Source organism: Hylobates moloch, unplaced genomic scaffold (assembly GCF_009828535.3).
Source record: "Hylobates moloch isolate HMO894 unplaced genomic scaffold, HMol_V3 SCAFFOLD_6, whole genome shotgun sequence".
Lineage (NCBI taxonomy): Eukaryota > Metazoa > Chordata > Mammalia > Primates > Hylobatidae > Hylobates > Hylobates moloch.
In genome coordinates, this window is record NW_026652281.1 from 104275619 (window position 1) to 104289972 (window position 14354).

Consider the following 14354-nt stretch of genomic DNA (forward strand, 5'->3'; position numbering starts at 1 on the left):
GGGGATAATACCTACCTCGGTATCATCGTTGTAAGGATGAAATTCACCTCCAGCTGGTGAATGGTGGTTACTAACTCGGAGTGCTTGTTTAAAGAGTAGCCAAACATTGGAGATTCAGAAGGAGCGAAGTGAACTGAAACAACCAAAGGTTGTCCAAGTGATCCGTGTGGGCATATATATTGTGTGTAAATAGACTTGCAGCCTTCAGAAAATCTTCTGCCTCTAGCTATGACCTTAGTCAACCCCATGTCACATGAGGCCACCTGGGGCTAATGTCCCTGAATGTCTATGATCTTGGTCCTCTGGGACCAAGAACAAAGAACAGTTTGACCCACAAACTGATCACGAGGCGGTCTTCCGTCTTGAAACCAAAACTTGGAAGCCTCATCTGAAACTTGTATTAGTCACACTCCTGGTCAGAGAAAGTAAGCCAAGTCCCCCTTCTGCAGCCACTTAGCAGTCCTGGATCCAGTCAGAGGACTCTTATCAGTCTCGTTTCCTGGGGCAACTTCCAGAATACTCCTGCGTTCCTAATGCTCTCTTTTCCCCTTCCTCACAGTATTCATGGGCTGCCCTGGGCAAGAGCCAGCTCTGTTTAGCACTGATAATGATGACTTCACTGTGCGGAATGGCGAGACAATCCAGGTAAAACACCATGTCCACCTGCAGGACAAAAGAAAGATGTTCTCCGTGCATGCCCAGATTGCTGGCCAGGAGCCTTTGGTTGCTGTGAACATTGTGAGCCAAGTCAACCCTTCAGAGGAGCTAGTGTTAGTCCTCAGCTGCCCACAGCTTGGGCGTGAGCACTGATCTAAGAGGGGTAGTGCTTGCAGCTACCCAACAGCGGTGCCTGAGGTCAGGCCAGTGGAGCCAAGAGCTGCCTTGTGAGTAATCACCCACTGTACTGGGTCCCTCGGATTCCCTCTTCCACCTTCCTTTACTTCCTTCCCTTATCATCCACGTTAACCCCAACTGAAGGCAGTTCTAAATGCAGGCCTGCCAATCCCATGAGCCTCCAGGAAGATACACCTGGGGTGCTTGGCCACACTTCGTCTTAATTTTTGAATAGCTAATATAGCCATGTGGTTCAAAAATAAATATTAATAAGCTATACAATAAATAATCTCCCCTTGTTTGCCTCCATTTGCCCAAAGCCCCCTTCACCCCTTCACGCAGTTAACCACTGTTCCTAGTTTCTTTCCTTCCAGAGTTTATATATAGTCTATACTTATATGTGTTACATATTTATTTATATTATACATGTTTTTACCTGTTACCTATTTCGTATATATACATATATAAAAACAGATTCTTTTCCTTATGCAAAAGCTAGGATGCTGTTCACATGTCTGTACCTTTCTTTTCCTACTTAACAGTATATCAGCACAGCACAATGTCTACCCTCTTTCCACAGATAGCCACTATTAGTTTTTTTCTGTATTCTCCCTGACTTCATCCATATACAATAAAATATGACTATATGGTCTTATTTCCTACCCTTTTACACAAAAGGTGGAACAGTGCCTGGCACATATTAAGCACAATGTGTTTGTTAAATAAAATGCTAACTCTATTAAGCTGCCCTACACGTTAATCTTTTCATTTGACAGCATAAATCAAAAATCAGGCCGAGTGCAGTGGCTCACGCGTGTAATCCCAGCACTTTGGGAGGCCAAGGCGGGCGGATTGCTTGAATTCAGCAGTTCGAGACCAGCCTGGCCAATAGGGTGAAACTCTATCTCTACTAAAAATACAAAAATTAGCTGGGCGTGGTGGCAGATGCCTGTAATCCCAGCTACTCAGGAGGCTGAGGCAGGAGAATCACTTGAACCCGGGAGGCAGAGGTTGCAGTGAGCCGAGATCGTGCCACTGCACTCCAGCCTGGGTGACACAGTGAGACTCCATCTCAAAAAAAGGAAAAGAAAGAAAAAAGATCTTTCCCTGTTGGCACATAGAGAGCATACTCATTCTTATTTTTAGAGCTGCACAGTATTCCACTAGATGGATGTGCTGTACTATATTTCACTGGTCCTCCTGTATAAGTAAACACCGAGTTTCCCTTGCAATAGGCTCATCTAGGTCTCCACCCTTAACTTTTTTTTTTTTTAATTTAACTTAGGGTCTCGCTATCTTGCCCAGGCTGCTCTCGAACTCCTGGGCTCAAGTGACCCTCCCAAAGTACTGGGATTATAGGCATGAGCTACCATGCCCAGCCACCCTTAACTCTTATAGGTGAGAGGATGTTGAGCATGTCCCAGCTATTTGCACATCTAGGTTAAGGAGTTTCTCTCCTTGCAGGAAAGAAGGTCGCTGAAGGAAAGGAATCCATTGAAGATCTTCCCATCCAAACGTATCTTACGAAGACACAAGAGAGATTGGGTGGTTGCTCCAATATCTGTCCCTGAAAATGGCAAGGGTCCCTTCCCCCAGAGACTGAATCAGGTACGACTGTGCCTTCTCCTGGGAAGCATTGGTGGCCCCAGGGACCCCCATCCAAAGGCCTGCATGAGATTTCTTGCTACTGAATGTGGGGGCCGAGACAGAAAACCCTCTCCTTTGTGAGCAGATTCTCCTATGGCAGTGCCCCTCTTCACAGAGGACTCTTTGTCCGAGTCATGGGATATTTGTTACTTTGTCAGCTGCCATTTTCTTTTCCCTCCAGCTCAAGTCTAACAAAGATAGAGACACCAAGATTTTCTACAGCATCACGGGGCCGGGGGCAGACAGCCCACCTGAGGGTATCTTCGCTGTAGAGAAGGAGACAGGCTGGTTGTTGTTGAATAAGCCACTGGACCGGGAGGAGATTGCCAAGTATGAGGCAAGTAGCCTTTAGTGTCTACTGTAAATGTCCCCTCAGAAGTGGGGTCCTAGGCCTGGTGAGGTGGGTGGCACCAGGCTGACCCCAGAGCTGTGTACCCCACAGCTCTTTGGCCACGCTGTGTCAGAGAATGGTGCCTCAGTGGAGGACCCCATGAACATCTCCATCATCGTGACTGACCAGAATGACCACAAGCCCAAGTTTACCCAGGACACCTTCCGAGGGAGTGTCTTAGAGGGAGTCCTACCAGGTAAGAGGACTGGGAAGGGGACTGCTACAGGGCTGGGCCCACACCCTTAAATGCTAAAAGATCCTACCATACCTGATTTCCTTGGTTGTGTATCAGATTACTTGGGATCTTCTTAAAAATCCAGATTCCCCCCGCCCCTTCCATCCCAAGGTTCCTGAATAAGAATGATCCTAGAGCAGAGCTCTGGAATCTGTATATTTGAAATTTTCCCTAAAGCTTCAGATGATCAGCCAAGCTTGGGAACCACTAGCTTTGGAGCTTCAAAGACCTAGATTTGAATCTTGGCTTTGCCCTCTTTACTGGCTGTGATCCTGGGCATATTCTTGACCTCTGAGCCTCATCTCTCACATCTAAAAATGGGAATAATATCAACCTGGAAGAGTGGTGAAGATTAGAAATACCATGTGCAGACTGTTACATAATACAGAGCACCTAATGTGAGGCTCTTGAGTGCATGGCAGCCACAGGGAATGCAGCAAAGACTGGAGGTGTTAGAACATGGCTGATGGAGGCTGGGCGCAGTGGCTCACGCCTGGAACCCTAGAACTTCGGGAGGCTTAGGCAGGCACATGACTTGAGATCAGGAGTTTAAGACCAGCTGGTTCAACGTGGTGAAATCCTATCTCTACTAAAAATATTTAAAAATTAGCCGGGCGTGGTGGCGGGCACCTGTAATCCCAGCTACTCAGGAGGCTGAGGCAGGAGAATCACTTGAACCCAGGAGGCAGAGGTTGCAGTGAGTCGAGATCACACCATTGCGCTCCAGCTTGGGTGATAGAGTGAGACTTCATCTCAAAAAAAGAAAAAGAAAAAAAAGAGTTCCAGAAGTAGACAGGGCTGGAGTTGGAACTGGGAGGAAAAGATACTCATCCCTTCTCTCCAGGTACTTCTGTGATGCAGGTGACAGCCACAGATGAGGATGATGCCATCCACACCTACAACGGGGTGGTTGCTTACTCCATCCATAGCCAAGAACCAAAGGACCCACACGACCTCATGTTCACCATTCACCGGAGCACAGGCACCATCAGCGTCATCTCCAGTGGCCTGGACCGGGAAGTGAGTGGCCCTTAGGGAAAGTACTGCCTACCCAGACTTGCCCAGGCTGGGGCCTGACTCTGAGAGCAGAAGCTCCTATCCCTGCCCACAAAGCCCAAGGCAGAACAGTGAGGACCCACGTCAGGTGGGATGGCCGCTGCTGGGTTCACATGCGATGCCCCTGGTTTCTTGGGCCTGTGGCCCGCTGCCAGCCAATCTTGTTAAATCTCCTCCAGGGCTGGGAGGCAGCTGTAAAATGCCTACTTTTGGTATTTTTTGTAGGTTTTCTCATTTCCTCTCAGAGTGGCTCATTTAGTGTGCACATTACCCAAATTGGTCCCTTATGTTTCACAAAGTAGAATTAGCTCCATGGATACTGGATTTGCTGCCTGTTTCCTAATTGATACCTTTATCCAAATCCTCACTCAAAACTCTTATTCTGAGGCCAGGCATGGTGGCTCACGCCTGTGATCTCAGCACTTTGGGAGGCCAAGGCGGGAGGATCACTTGAGGTAAAGAGTTCAAGACCAGCCTGGCCAACATGGTGAAACCCTGTCTACTAAAAATACAAAAATTAGCTGGGCGTGGTGGCAGGCACCTGTAATCCCAGCTACTTGGGAGGCTGAGGCAGGAGAATCACTTGAACCTGGGAGGCGGAGGTTGCAGTGAGCCAAGATCACGCCACTACACTGCAACCTGGGCGACAGAGCAAGATCCTGTCTCAAAAACAAAAGCAAAACTCATTCTGGAGCAGTTAAGGGTCGGAGGTGATGCCAAGCTTCCCTAGGACAGGCCCAGGAGAACTATTTGGATCACTGGTTCCCTCTCCAACAGTATCCTCTGCTTCTGTTCTCCTGGCAGTGGGTGACGGGTGGTCAGGGAGTCAGCATTATGATAGGGAGAGATCCTCCTCTCCATCCACACACCCATGAGCCAGTGCTTCCTGGAGGTCAGGGGAGGGACCCTTCAGATTGAACCCACAATGGGCTTCCCCTCTCCTCTCTTTGTCCCCAGAAAGTCCCTGAGTACACACTGACCATCCAGGCCACAGACATGGATGGGGACGGCTCCACCACCACGGCAGTGGCAGTAGTGGAGATCCTTGATGCCAATGACAATGCTCCTGTGTTTGACCCCCAGAAGGTAATGCCCCTTCCTCACTCAGTCCCTCATCAGATAACGAAGGACCAAAGTTTGCCTTTCTCAGGAAACTGGAACCAGTCTATATTGCTTCAAATGCCAGTCTCAGCACTATGGCTGTGTGACCTTAGGAAAACTACCTAACCTGTCTGTGCCCCATTTCCTAATCTATGAAAAGGAGATAATGATAATACCTGCTGCATTGTTCTGAGTTTCAAATGAAATAATCTATGTACATTTCCTAACACGATGCCCGAAAAGAAGTGCTGGATATGAAAATCTTTGTTGATTTGAAAACATATTTTCCTTGTACCTACACCTGCCCATCTTTTCCCAGCGAATGCTTGCGTACCTCCAAGGCAGAGGACTCAGTGCCAATCAGGGTGCCAATTACATCCTCCCGCTTCCATCTGTAGACAGCTCTGAACGTTAGGTCTGAATAGAAGTTTATAATGAGGCCAGGCACGGTGGCTCACGCCTGTAATCCCAGCACTTTGGGAGGCCAAGGCGGGCAGAACACTTGAGGCCAGAAGTTCAAGACCAACCTGGCCAATATGGCAAAACCCTGTCTCTACTAAAAATACAAAAATTAACCAGGTGCAGTGGCGCACGCCTGTAGTCCCAACTACTTGGGAAGCTGAGGCATGAGGATCGCTTGAGCTTGGGAGGTGGAGGTTGCAGTGAGCCGAGATCACACCACTGCACTCCAGCCTGAGCGGCAGACTGAGACTGTCTAAAAAAAAAAAAAAAAAAAATTTTGTTCCGAGCAACTGATTTTCCAGTCTTTGTCACATGTCCCAGAACCTCCAAAAAAATTCCTGTTCAGTGCCCCAGCCCATTCAGGCACCTAGCTCTTCTTGCCACCTTCCTTATTCCTTTCTGATCTCAGCTGGGTAGATAGCTACATGTGGCAGGGGCTTGGGCATGCAAACCTGTGAGATTTCTGGAACATCAGGCCCCTGCGTGTAGGGAAAGCAGACACAAGATTGATGTGGTCTGTGCCAGCAGCTACAAGGCTGCTGCTGGGGACATCCTGCCGCTGTGTATACCCTGAAACCCCGCAAAGTAGGTGGGTGGTCCAGGAAAGGGTAAAGGCATGGGGATCCCCTGAGGTTGGATGGAGGCTTCTCACCCTCTGGAGTAGGACAGTCATTCTCTGCTCTGATAGTGCTGTGCTTCTCACACTGACAGTACGAGGCCCGTGTGCCTGAGAATGCAGTGGGCCGTGAGGTGCAGAGGCTGACAGTCACTGATCTGGATGCCCCCAACTCACCAGCGTGGTGTGCCACCTACCTCATGGTGGGCGGTGACGACGGGGACCATTTTACCATCACCACCCACCCTGAGAGCAACCAGGGCATCCTGACAACCAGGAAGGTGAGTCAGTTCGGGCCTCAGACAATGGCTATACCTGGGGCAGTCAGGTCTGCAGGCTTTAGGATGAGGAGCCACTGTCTACCGTGGGCTAGTCCAGGAGTCGCACCAGCCCAGGGGCTCCCATCACTGTTCTACCACTCTTGTGTTGGGGAGTCCCTTTGTTCAAACTAAATCTTACCCAGGAGCCCACTTCATAAATAGGTAAGAGTCACTGATCTAATTGAAGCACATCAGTGGAGCCTCCTCCCAGACCACAGTGTCCAATGGCTGCCCCAAATCAGTCTTACATAGAGGGTCCATTTTATTGAAATCCATGCTGACTTTGCATTTACTCTAAAACTCATGTCTAGGTGTTTAGATAATAAACAAATGTTTTGAATCACTGAGGCACACTCTTGCCTCTCTAAAAGTCTCTTTTTTGTGTGTATGTATTTTTGTTTTTATTGGAGTATAGGAAGTGGGTTGGGTCAAAAAGTCTGAATAAGGCTGGGCGCAGTGGCTTACACTTATTCCCAGCAGTTTAGGAGGCTGAGGTGGGAGGATCACTTGAGGCCAGGAGTTTCAGATCAGCCTGGTGAACATAGCGAGGTCCCATCAGCACTAAAAAAGAAAAAAAAGAAGATGGGCCTAATCTTACATCAGTTTCTTTTACTTCCTGGTTTACTATGAAGAATGGTGTGGTTTGAGAAACAGGGTATAAAATATTGTATGAAATAATGTATCTTAAAGACTGGGGTTTGCTGTCCTCTTTTCTACAACAAATACTTTGTAATGCCACTTCGACATTGTTAAATGATGTGAAATGAAGTTCATTTATAATATAACTAACCTAACTCATGATTTCTAAAAATAGAGAATGTCCTAACTAAAATAAAGAAAAAATCCAGACTGGGCGCTGTGGCTCACGCCTGTTATCCCAGCACTTTGGGAGGCCGAGGTGGGCGGATCACGAGGTCAGGAGATCGAGACCATCCTGGTTAACATGGTGGAACCCCATCTCTACTAAAAATACAAAAAAATTAGCCGGGCATGGTAGCGGGCACCTGTAGTCACAGCTACTCGGGAGGCTGAGGCAGGAGAATGGTGTGAACCTGGGAGGTGAAGCTTGCAGTGAGCCAAGATCGGGCCACTGAACTCCAGCCTTGGCGACAGAGCGAGACTGTCTCAAAAAAAAGAAAAAAAAAAAAAAAGAAAAAATCCAGCCTGGACAACATGGAGAAATCCTGTCTACACTAAAAGTACAAAAAATTAGCTGGGGCCGGGCACGATGGCTCATGCCTGTAATCCCAGCACTTTGGGAGGCCGAGGCGGATGGATCACCTGAGGTTGGGAGTTCGAGACCAGCCTGACCATCATGGTGAAACCCGTCTCTACTAAAAATACAAAAATTAGCTGGGCGTGGTGGCACATGCCTGTAGTCCCAGCTACTCGAGAGGCTGAGGCAGGAGAATCGCTTGATCCCGGGAGGCGGAGGCTGCAGTGAGCCGAGTTCGCATCACTGCACTCTAGCCTGGATGACAGAGTGAGACTCTGTCTCAAGAGGAAAAAAAAAAAAAAAAAAAGCTGGGTGTGGTGGCACACACCTGTAGTCCCAGCTACCCAGGAGGCTGAAGTGGGAAGGTCACTTGAGCCCAAGAAGGTCGAGGCTGCAGTGAGCCATAATCAAGCCACTGCACTCGAGCCTGGGTGACAGAGCAATATGCTGTCTCAAATAATGGTCTCAAGCAATCCAGCAGCCTTGGCCTCCCAAAGTGCTGGATTTACAGGCATGAGCCACAATGCCAGGCCCCCCAGTTTTCTCAAACATTACCACCACTCCACTGGGAACCATTGTTCTAGGGCTTATTAATACAGTTACCTTTAGGATGGTCTGAGAGGCCCCATTAGATGTGCACTCAGGAAACACGGGAGTGTTTATGGGACAGAGAATGGGCAGCGTTGCTGCTAGTGGGGGCCTCAAGCCCCTCAGTATGGGCTCTTTCCTTCTCACATCTCAACTGCACTGCACGGGGCCTCCTCTCAAAATGGTGGTCCAGGTCCTTCTTCCTCTTCTCTCCTAGGGTTTGGATTTTGAGGCCAAAAACCAGCACACCCTGTACATTGAAGTGACCAACGAGGCCCCTTTTGGGCTGAAGCTCCCAACCTCCACAGCCACTGTAGTGGTCCATGTGGAGGATGTGAATGAGGCACCCGTGTTTGTCCCACCCTCCAAAGTCGTTGAGGTTCAGGAGGGCATCCCCACTGGGGAGCCTGTGTGTGTCTACACCGCAAAAGACCCTGACAAGGAGAATCAAAAGATCAGGTACTCAGGAGCTGGGCTCAGTGAGCAGCACGTACTGGTACAGTTGGTGGGTGGGTGATTATGGCCAACGTTTGTTCTGATTACCACGGAGATTGTTAAATAGGAATATCCCTCCTGCATAGGTCCTCTTCTTCCTACCCTCTTTGAGGCTGAAGACTGAATAGGGGTTTGGGGGCAGGTATTTCTCACTCTGTCATGTATCCCTCTTGGGACTCCTACACCTGCTGCTTTAGGCCCCCGTTTATGGGCGAGGTGCATTTTCCATATGATCCTGCTTAGGAGCCCAGAGGCCATCTGCCAGTTGGTATGAGGAGGCCCTGAATGACGACATCAGAATTCTAAATATTCTGGATGTGACTCGTCTCAACTTTTCCTCTCCAGCTACCGCATCCTGAGAGACCCAGCAGGGTGGCTAGCCATGGACCCAGACAGTGGGCAGGTCACAGCTGTGGGCACCCTAGACCGTGAGGATGAGCGGTTTGTGAGGAACAACATCTATGAAGTCATGGTCTTGGCCATGGATGATGGTGAGAGCATCCTCCCAGCCCTCCCACAAGGGCCACTTTTGGTTCTCAGGTCACATGACACAGCACAGCATGTTTCCTCCACAGGTGGGAACATGTGTCGAGGAGGGCTATTTGCAAACCAATCCAGATGGTCAAAGGGGTCTTTCAGAGGAGTCTTTTAAAGACTGGTCCTAGGCCAGATGCAGTGGCTCATGCCTGTAATCCCAGCACTTTGGGAGGCCAAGGCAGGTAGATCACCTGAGGTCAGGAGTTCAAGACCAGCCTGGCCAACATGGTAAAACCTCATCTCTACTAAAGATACAAAACATTAGCCGGGCGTGGTGGTGCGCACCTGTAGTCCCAGCTACTCCAGAGGCAGAGGCAGAAGAATCGTTTGAACCTGGGAGGTGGAGGCTACAGTGAGCCGAGATCGTGCCACTGCACTCCACCCTGGGTGACAAAGTGAGACTATCTCAAAAAGCAACAGCAACAAAAGACTGATCCTAGGGACTGGCCATGATTCCAATTTCCCTAAAACCCAAGAGTTGGGAGGGAGCCAGGTGTGGTGACTCAGGCCTGTAATCCTAGCACTTTGAGAGGCCTAGGGAGGAGGATCACTTGAGCCCAGGGGTTCAAGGCTGGCCTGAGAAACATACAGAGACCCTGTCTCTACAAAAAATGAAAAATTAAAAAATAAGTGTTAGGGCCGGGCGTGGTGATTCAAGCCTGTAATCCCAGCACTGTGGGAGGCCGAGGCAGGTGGATCACCTGAGGTCAGGAGTTCTAGACCAGCCTGGCCAACATGGCGAAACACTGTCTCTACTAAAAATACAAAAAATTAGCTGAGCCGGGCGCGGTGGCTCACGCTTGTAATCCCAGCACTTTGGGAGGCCGAGGCGGGCGGATCACGAGGTCAGGAGATCCAGACCATGGTGAAACCCCGTCTCTACTAAATACAAAAAAATTAGCCGGGCGTAGTGGCGGGCGCCTGTAGTCCCAGCTACTCGGAGAGGCTGAGGCAGGAGAATGGCGTGAACCCGGGAGGCGGAGCTTGCAGTGAGCCGAGATTGCGCCACTGCACTCCAGCCTGGGCGACAGAGCAAGACTCCGTCTCAAAAAAAAAAAAAAAAAAAAAATTAGCTGAGTGTGCCGTCTCCCAGTTCCCGCGTCAGTGGCCTGCGCAGGGCCCTTGGGGCGAATTGCTGCACGCCTCGCGGCGACCGCCCTCCCTCATGGGGAGGTATAAGGGGGCGAGGGGCGAGGGCTGGGGCGAGTGCGCCTGCGCCCAGGCGGTCTTTTCACGTGTCGCCAGGGTCAGACCGCAGGTCTCCTTGCGTCGCTACAAAAGAGCAGAGTACGAGTCTGAGGCGGAGGGAGTCATGGCAGGACAAGCATTTAGAAAGTTTCTTTCACTCTTTGCCCGAGTATTGGTTGAAAGGAGTGCTGCTGAAACTGTAACCAAAGGAGGCATTATGCTTCCAGAAAAATCTCAAGGAAAAGTATTGCAGCAATGGTAGTCGCTGTTGGATCGGATTCTAAAGGAAAGAGTGGAGAGATTCAACCAGTTGGCATGAAAGTTGGAGATAAAGTTCTCCCAGAATAGAGAGGCACCAAAGTAGTTCTAGATGACAAGGATTATCTCCTATTTAGAGATGGTGACATTCTTGGAAAGTACGTAGACTGAAGTAAGTCACTATTGAAATGCATCACCGTGAGGCTGCCCATTCCACTGAAGTTCTGAAATCTTTCATCATGTAAATAATTTCCATATTTCTCTCATAATAAACTAATGATAACTAATGACCAAAAAAAATTAGCTGGGTGTGGTGGCACACGCCTGTAGTCCCAGCTACTCAGGAGGCTGAGGCACGAGAATCACCTGAACCCAGGAGGCGGAGGTTGCAGTGAGCCGAAATTGTGCCACTGCACTCCAGCCTGGGCAACAGAGCAAGACTCTCTAATAAGTAAATAAAACATCAGCATTAGGAGAGTCCCTTCAGCCTTAGTTTTTGGTTCACTGGGTCCTGAATTAGCCTGTCAGTTTTCCCTTGTGATTGATTGCTAGAGGCTGACTGGAAAGTGCTATGACAGATTAGTGATGCCACACCATGACAGATGGGGGGTTATGACGTAGTTGTCACCTCTGGTTGACATGTAATGAACCAGGATCTGCAGGCAGGTGAGAGGTTGCAGCAGGGCTATGAAGGGAGGCTTCCCTGAAGCTGATGGACAAACACTGGAGTAACCCTGAAGTAGCCGGTAGGTTTCACTTTGTGGTTATAGTGCTGTCTGGATGAAGTGGCTGCAACTATGCCATGATATAGTTAGTAATGTCTGCTGTGGACCGAAATGAGAATGATGGCCCAATTGGCATGTATGTGCCATGTATTAGAAGCAAGGGCATGGAAGGTCTTGAGAGGTGAGAGCTGGGTGGTAAACAGGAGCCCCCCTGAGGCTGACTGGGTGGGTCACAGGGAGCTCATCATATGTGTCATTATAAACAGGAAGCCCATCATATGTGTCATTATAAACAGGAAGCCCTCCCACTACTGGCACGGGAACCCTTCTGCTAACACTGATTGATGTCAATGACCATGGCCCAGTCCCTGAGCCCCGTCAGATCACCATCTGCAACCAAAGCCCTGTGCCCCAGGTGCTGAACATCACGGACAAGGACCTGTCTCCCCACACCTCCCCTTTCCAGGCCCAGCTCACAGATGACTCAGACATCTACTGGATGGCAGAGGTCAACGAGAAAGGTACCTGAGTGAGTGGTGGTAGCGGGTGGGGTGCCAGCCCCACTGGTGGGCATCTGCCCCACACCAGGATTCTGCACGCGTTCCTGTCCTAGCATCTTGTGGGCCACAGGGGCAACGGTTTCCTCTAGAACCTCAATCAGATGCTATTTATTAACCTGGTGGAGGCCTTTGGAATTCCACAGGACCCCTAAAAGACCATTCCAGCCCAACTGCCTTCCTGTATAGACGCAAAAACTGAGGCCTGGAGGAATCTAACCTATGTAGAGCACGTGAAGTGGACCTGGCACAGAGCATGCTCAGTGAGTGTTGGCTACGATCACTGTGCTGGGTCCTGACTCTCGCTATGTGACATGGGCCAAGTCACTCCCTCCCTCTCGAGGCCTCAGTTTTTCCATCTACACAGGAAGGCAGTTGGGCTGGAATGGTCTTTTAGGGGTCCTGTGGAATTCCAAAGGCCTCCACCAGGTTAATAAATAGCATCTGATTGAGGTTCTAGAGACCGTTGCCCCTGTGGCCCACAAGATGCCCACTACACCCAGCTGTGTTATGGCTTTAAAAATAATGTCATGGCCACACACGGTGGCTTCAACCTGTAATCCCAGCACTTTGGGAGGCTGAGGCGGGCAGGTCACCAGGTCAGGAGTTCGAGACCAGCCTGGCCAATATGGTGAAACCTCATCTCTACTAAAATTACAAAAATTAGCCAGGCGTGGTGGCGTGTGCCTGTAGTCCCAGCTACTCGGGAGGCTGAGGCAAAAGAATCGCTTGAACCTGGGAGGCGGAGGTTGCAGTGAGCTGAGATTGTGCCACTGCACTCCAGCCTGGGAGACAGAGTGAGACTCTGTCTCAAATAAAATAAAATTAAAATGTCACTAGGGTTTTTTGTTTTTGTTTTTGTTTTAGAGACGGAGTCTCACTCTGTCTCCCAGACTGGAGTGGAGTGGCACAATCTCGGCTTACTGCAACCTCCGCTTCCTGGGTTCAAGCAGTTATCCCTGTCTTATCCCTGTCTGAGTAGCTGAGATTACAGGTGCCTGTCACCATGCCCATCTAATTTTTGTATTTTTTAGTAGAGGCATGATTTTGCTATGTTGGCCAGGCTGGTCTTGAACTCCGGACTTCAGGTGATCCTCCCGCCTTGGCCTTCCAGAGTGCTGAGATTACAAGCCTGAGCCACCACACCTGGCCTATCAGGATTTTAATCTAGGCAGTCTCACTCACCGTGGTGTGGGGAAAAAAAAAAAAAAGCATAAGCATTATGGCCAAAACCCAATGTTATTAATACCTGTAACAGTATTGATCAGTATTGATAACCTGGTTCTTGGCTTTAATTTCATTTTTCTGTTTGCCCTTGTTCTTTTGTCAGGGAAATTAATCCAGACTCTACCCCATGTGACCTCAGGCTAGTTACCTAACTCCCTAAGCTTCAATTTCTGCATTTGTAAAATGAGGATAACAGCAGTTCCCACCTCTTAAGGCGATGATGAGGATCAGGGTAGGGCCTGGCACTTAGTAAGTGCCCATTTAGCCGGGCACGGTGGCTCACGCCTGTAATCCCAGCACTTTGGGAGGCTGAGGTGGGTGGATCACAAGGTCAAGAGATCGAGACTGTCCTGGCCAACATGGTGGAACCCTGTCTCTACTAAAAATATAAAAAAGAATCAGGCATGGTGGCACGTGCCTGTAATCCCAGCTACTTGGGAGGCTGAGGCAGGAGAATCACTTGAACCTGGGAGGCGGAGGTTGCAGTGAGCCGAGATCGCACCACTGCACTCCAGCCTGGGTGACAGAGCGAGACTCTGTCTCAAGAAAAAAAAAAAAGAAAAAGTGCCCATTTAGTCACCACTGCCATCGTCATCAACAACTGATCAGCCTTATAGGATGGCAGAGATGTTTTAGTGACATATACCCCATGTTGGCCACTCCACATGGTCGACTAGTTGTTCAGCCCGGAGAGCTGTCTCTGCCTCCTGGCACTAAATGGGGACAGAGTGGATTCTGCCTTCTGGCCCTTTGACTAAGAGGAGCCCAGCAAGAGTGCAGAGCATTTTAACAGAAAAAACTTCAAATCTATGCTGAGATAGGCTGACAACCTGGGGAGGGGGTGGGGCTAGAAACTTGGGGGTTGTTTTTGATTGCCCCAGTGATTGGGGGAACTACAGGC

The 14354-nt window shown here is 49.5% G+C and overlaps 1 protein-coding gene and 1 pseudogene across 7 annotated transcripts in view; both read left to right on the forward strand.

Moving 5' to 3' along the window:
• The window catches only part of CDH3 (cadherin 3), a 163934-nt gene that overhangs the window by 117463 nt on the left and 32117 nt on the right, over nucleotides 1–14354 (forward strand). For all 7 annotated transcript variants that reach the window (XM_058441137.1, XM_058441136.1, XM_032157731.2 and 4 more), the window contains 10 exons: nucleotides 560–645; nucleotides 2299–2442; nucleotides 2663–2818; nucleotides 2924–3068; nucleotides 3952–4127; nucleotides 5121–5249; nucleotides 6438–6623; nucleotides 8684–8925; nucleotides 9307–9452; nucleotides 11966–12190. In XM_058441137.1, the coding sequence (XP_058297120.1) occupies nucleotides 560–645; nucleotides 2299–2442; nucleotides 2663–2818; nucleotides 2924–3068; nucleotides 3952–4127; nucleotides 5121–5249; nucleotides 6438–6623; nucleotides 8684–8925; nucleotides 9307–9452; nucleotides 11966–12190 (1635 nt within the window). The remainder of the gene's footprint in view (nucleotides 1–559; nucleotides 646–2298; nucleotides 2443–2662; nucleotides 2819–2923; nucleotides 3069–3951; nucleotides 4128–5120; nucleotides 5250–6437; nucleotides 6624–8683; nucleotides 8926–9306; nucleotides 9453–11965; nucleotides 12191–14354) is intronic.
• On the forward strand, nucleotides 10801–11129 carry LOC116471427 (10 kDa heat shock protein, mitochondrial-like; annotated as a pseudogene).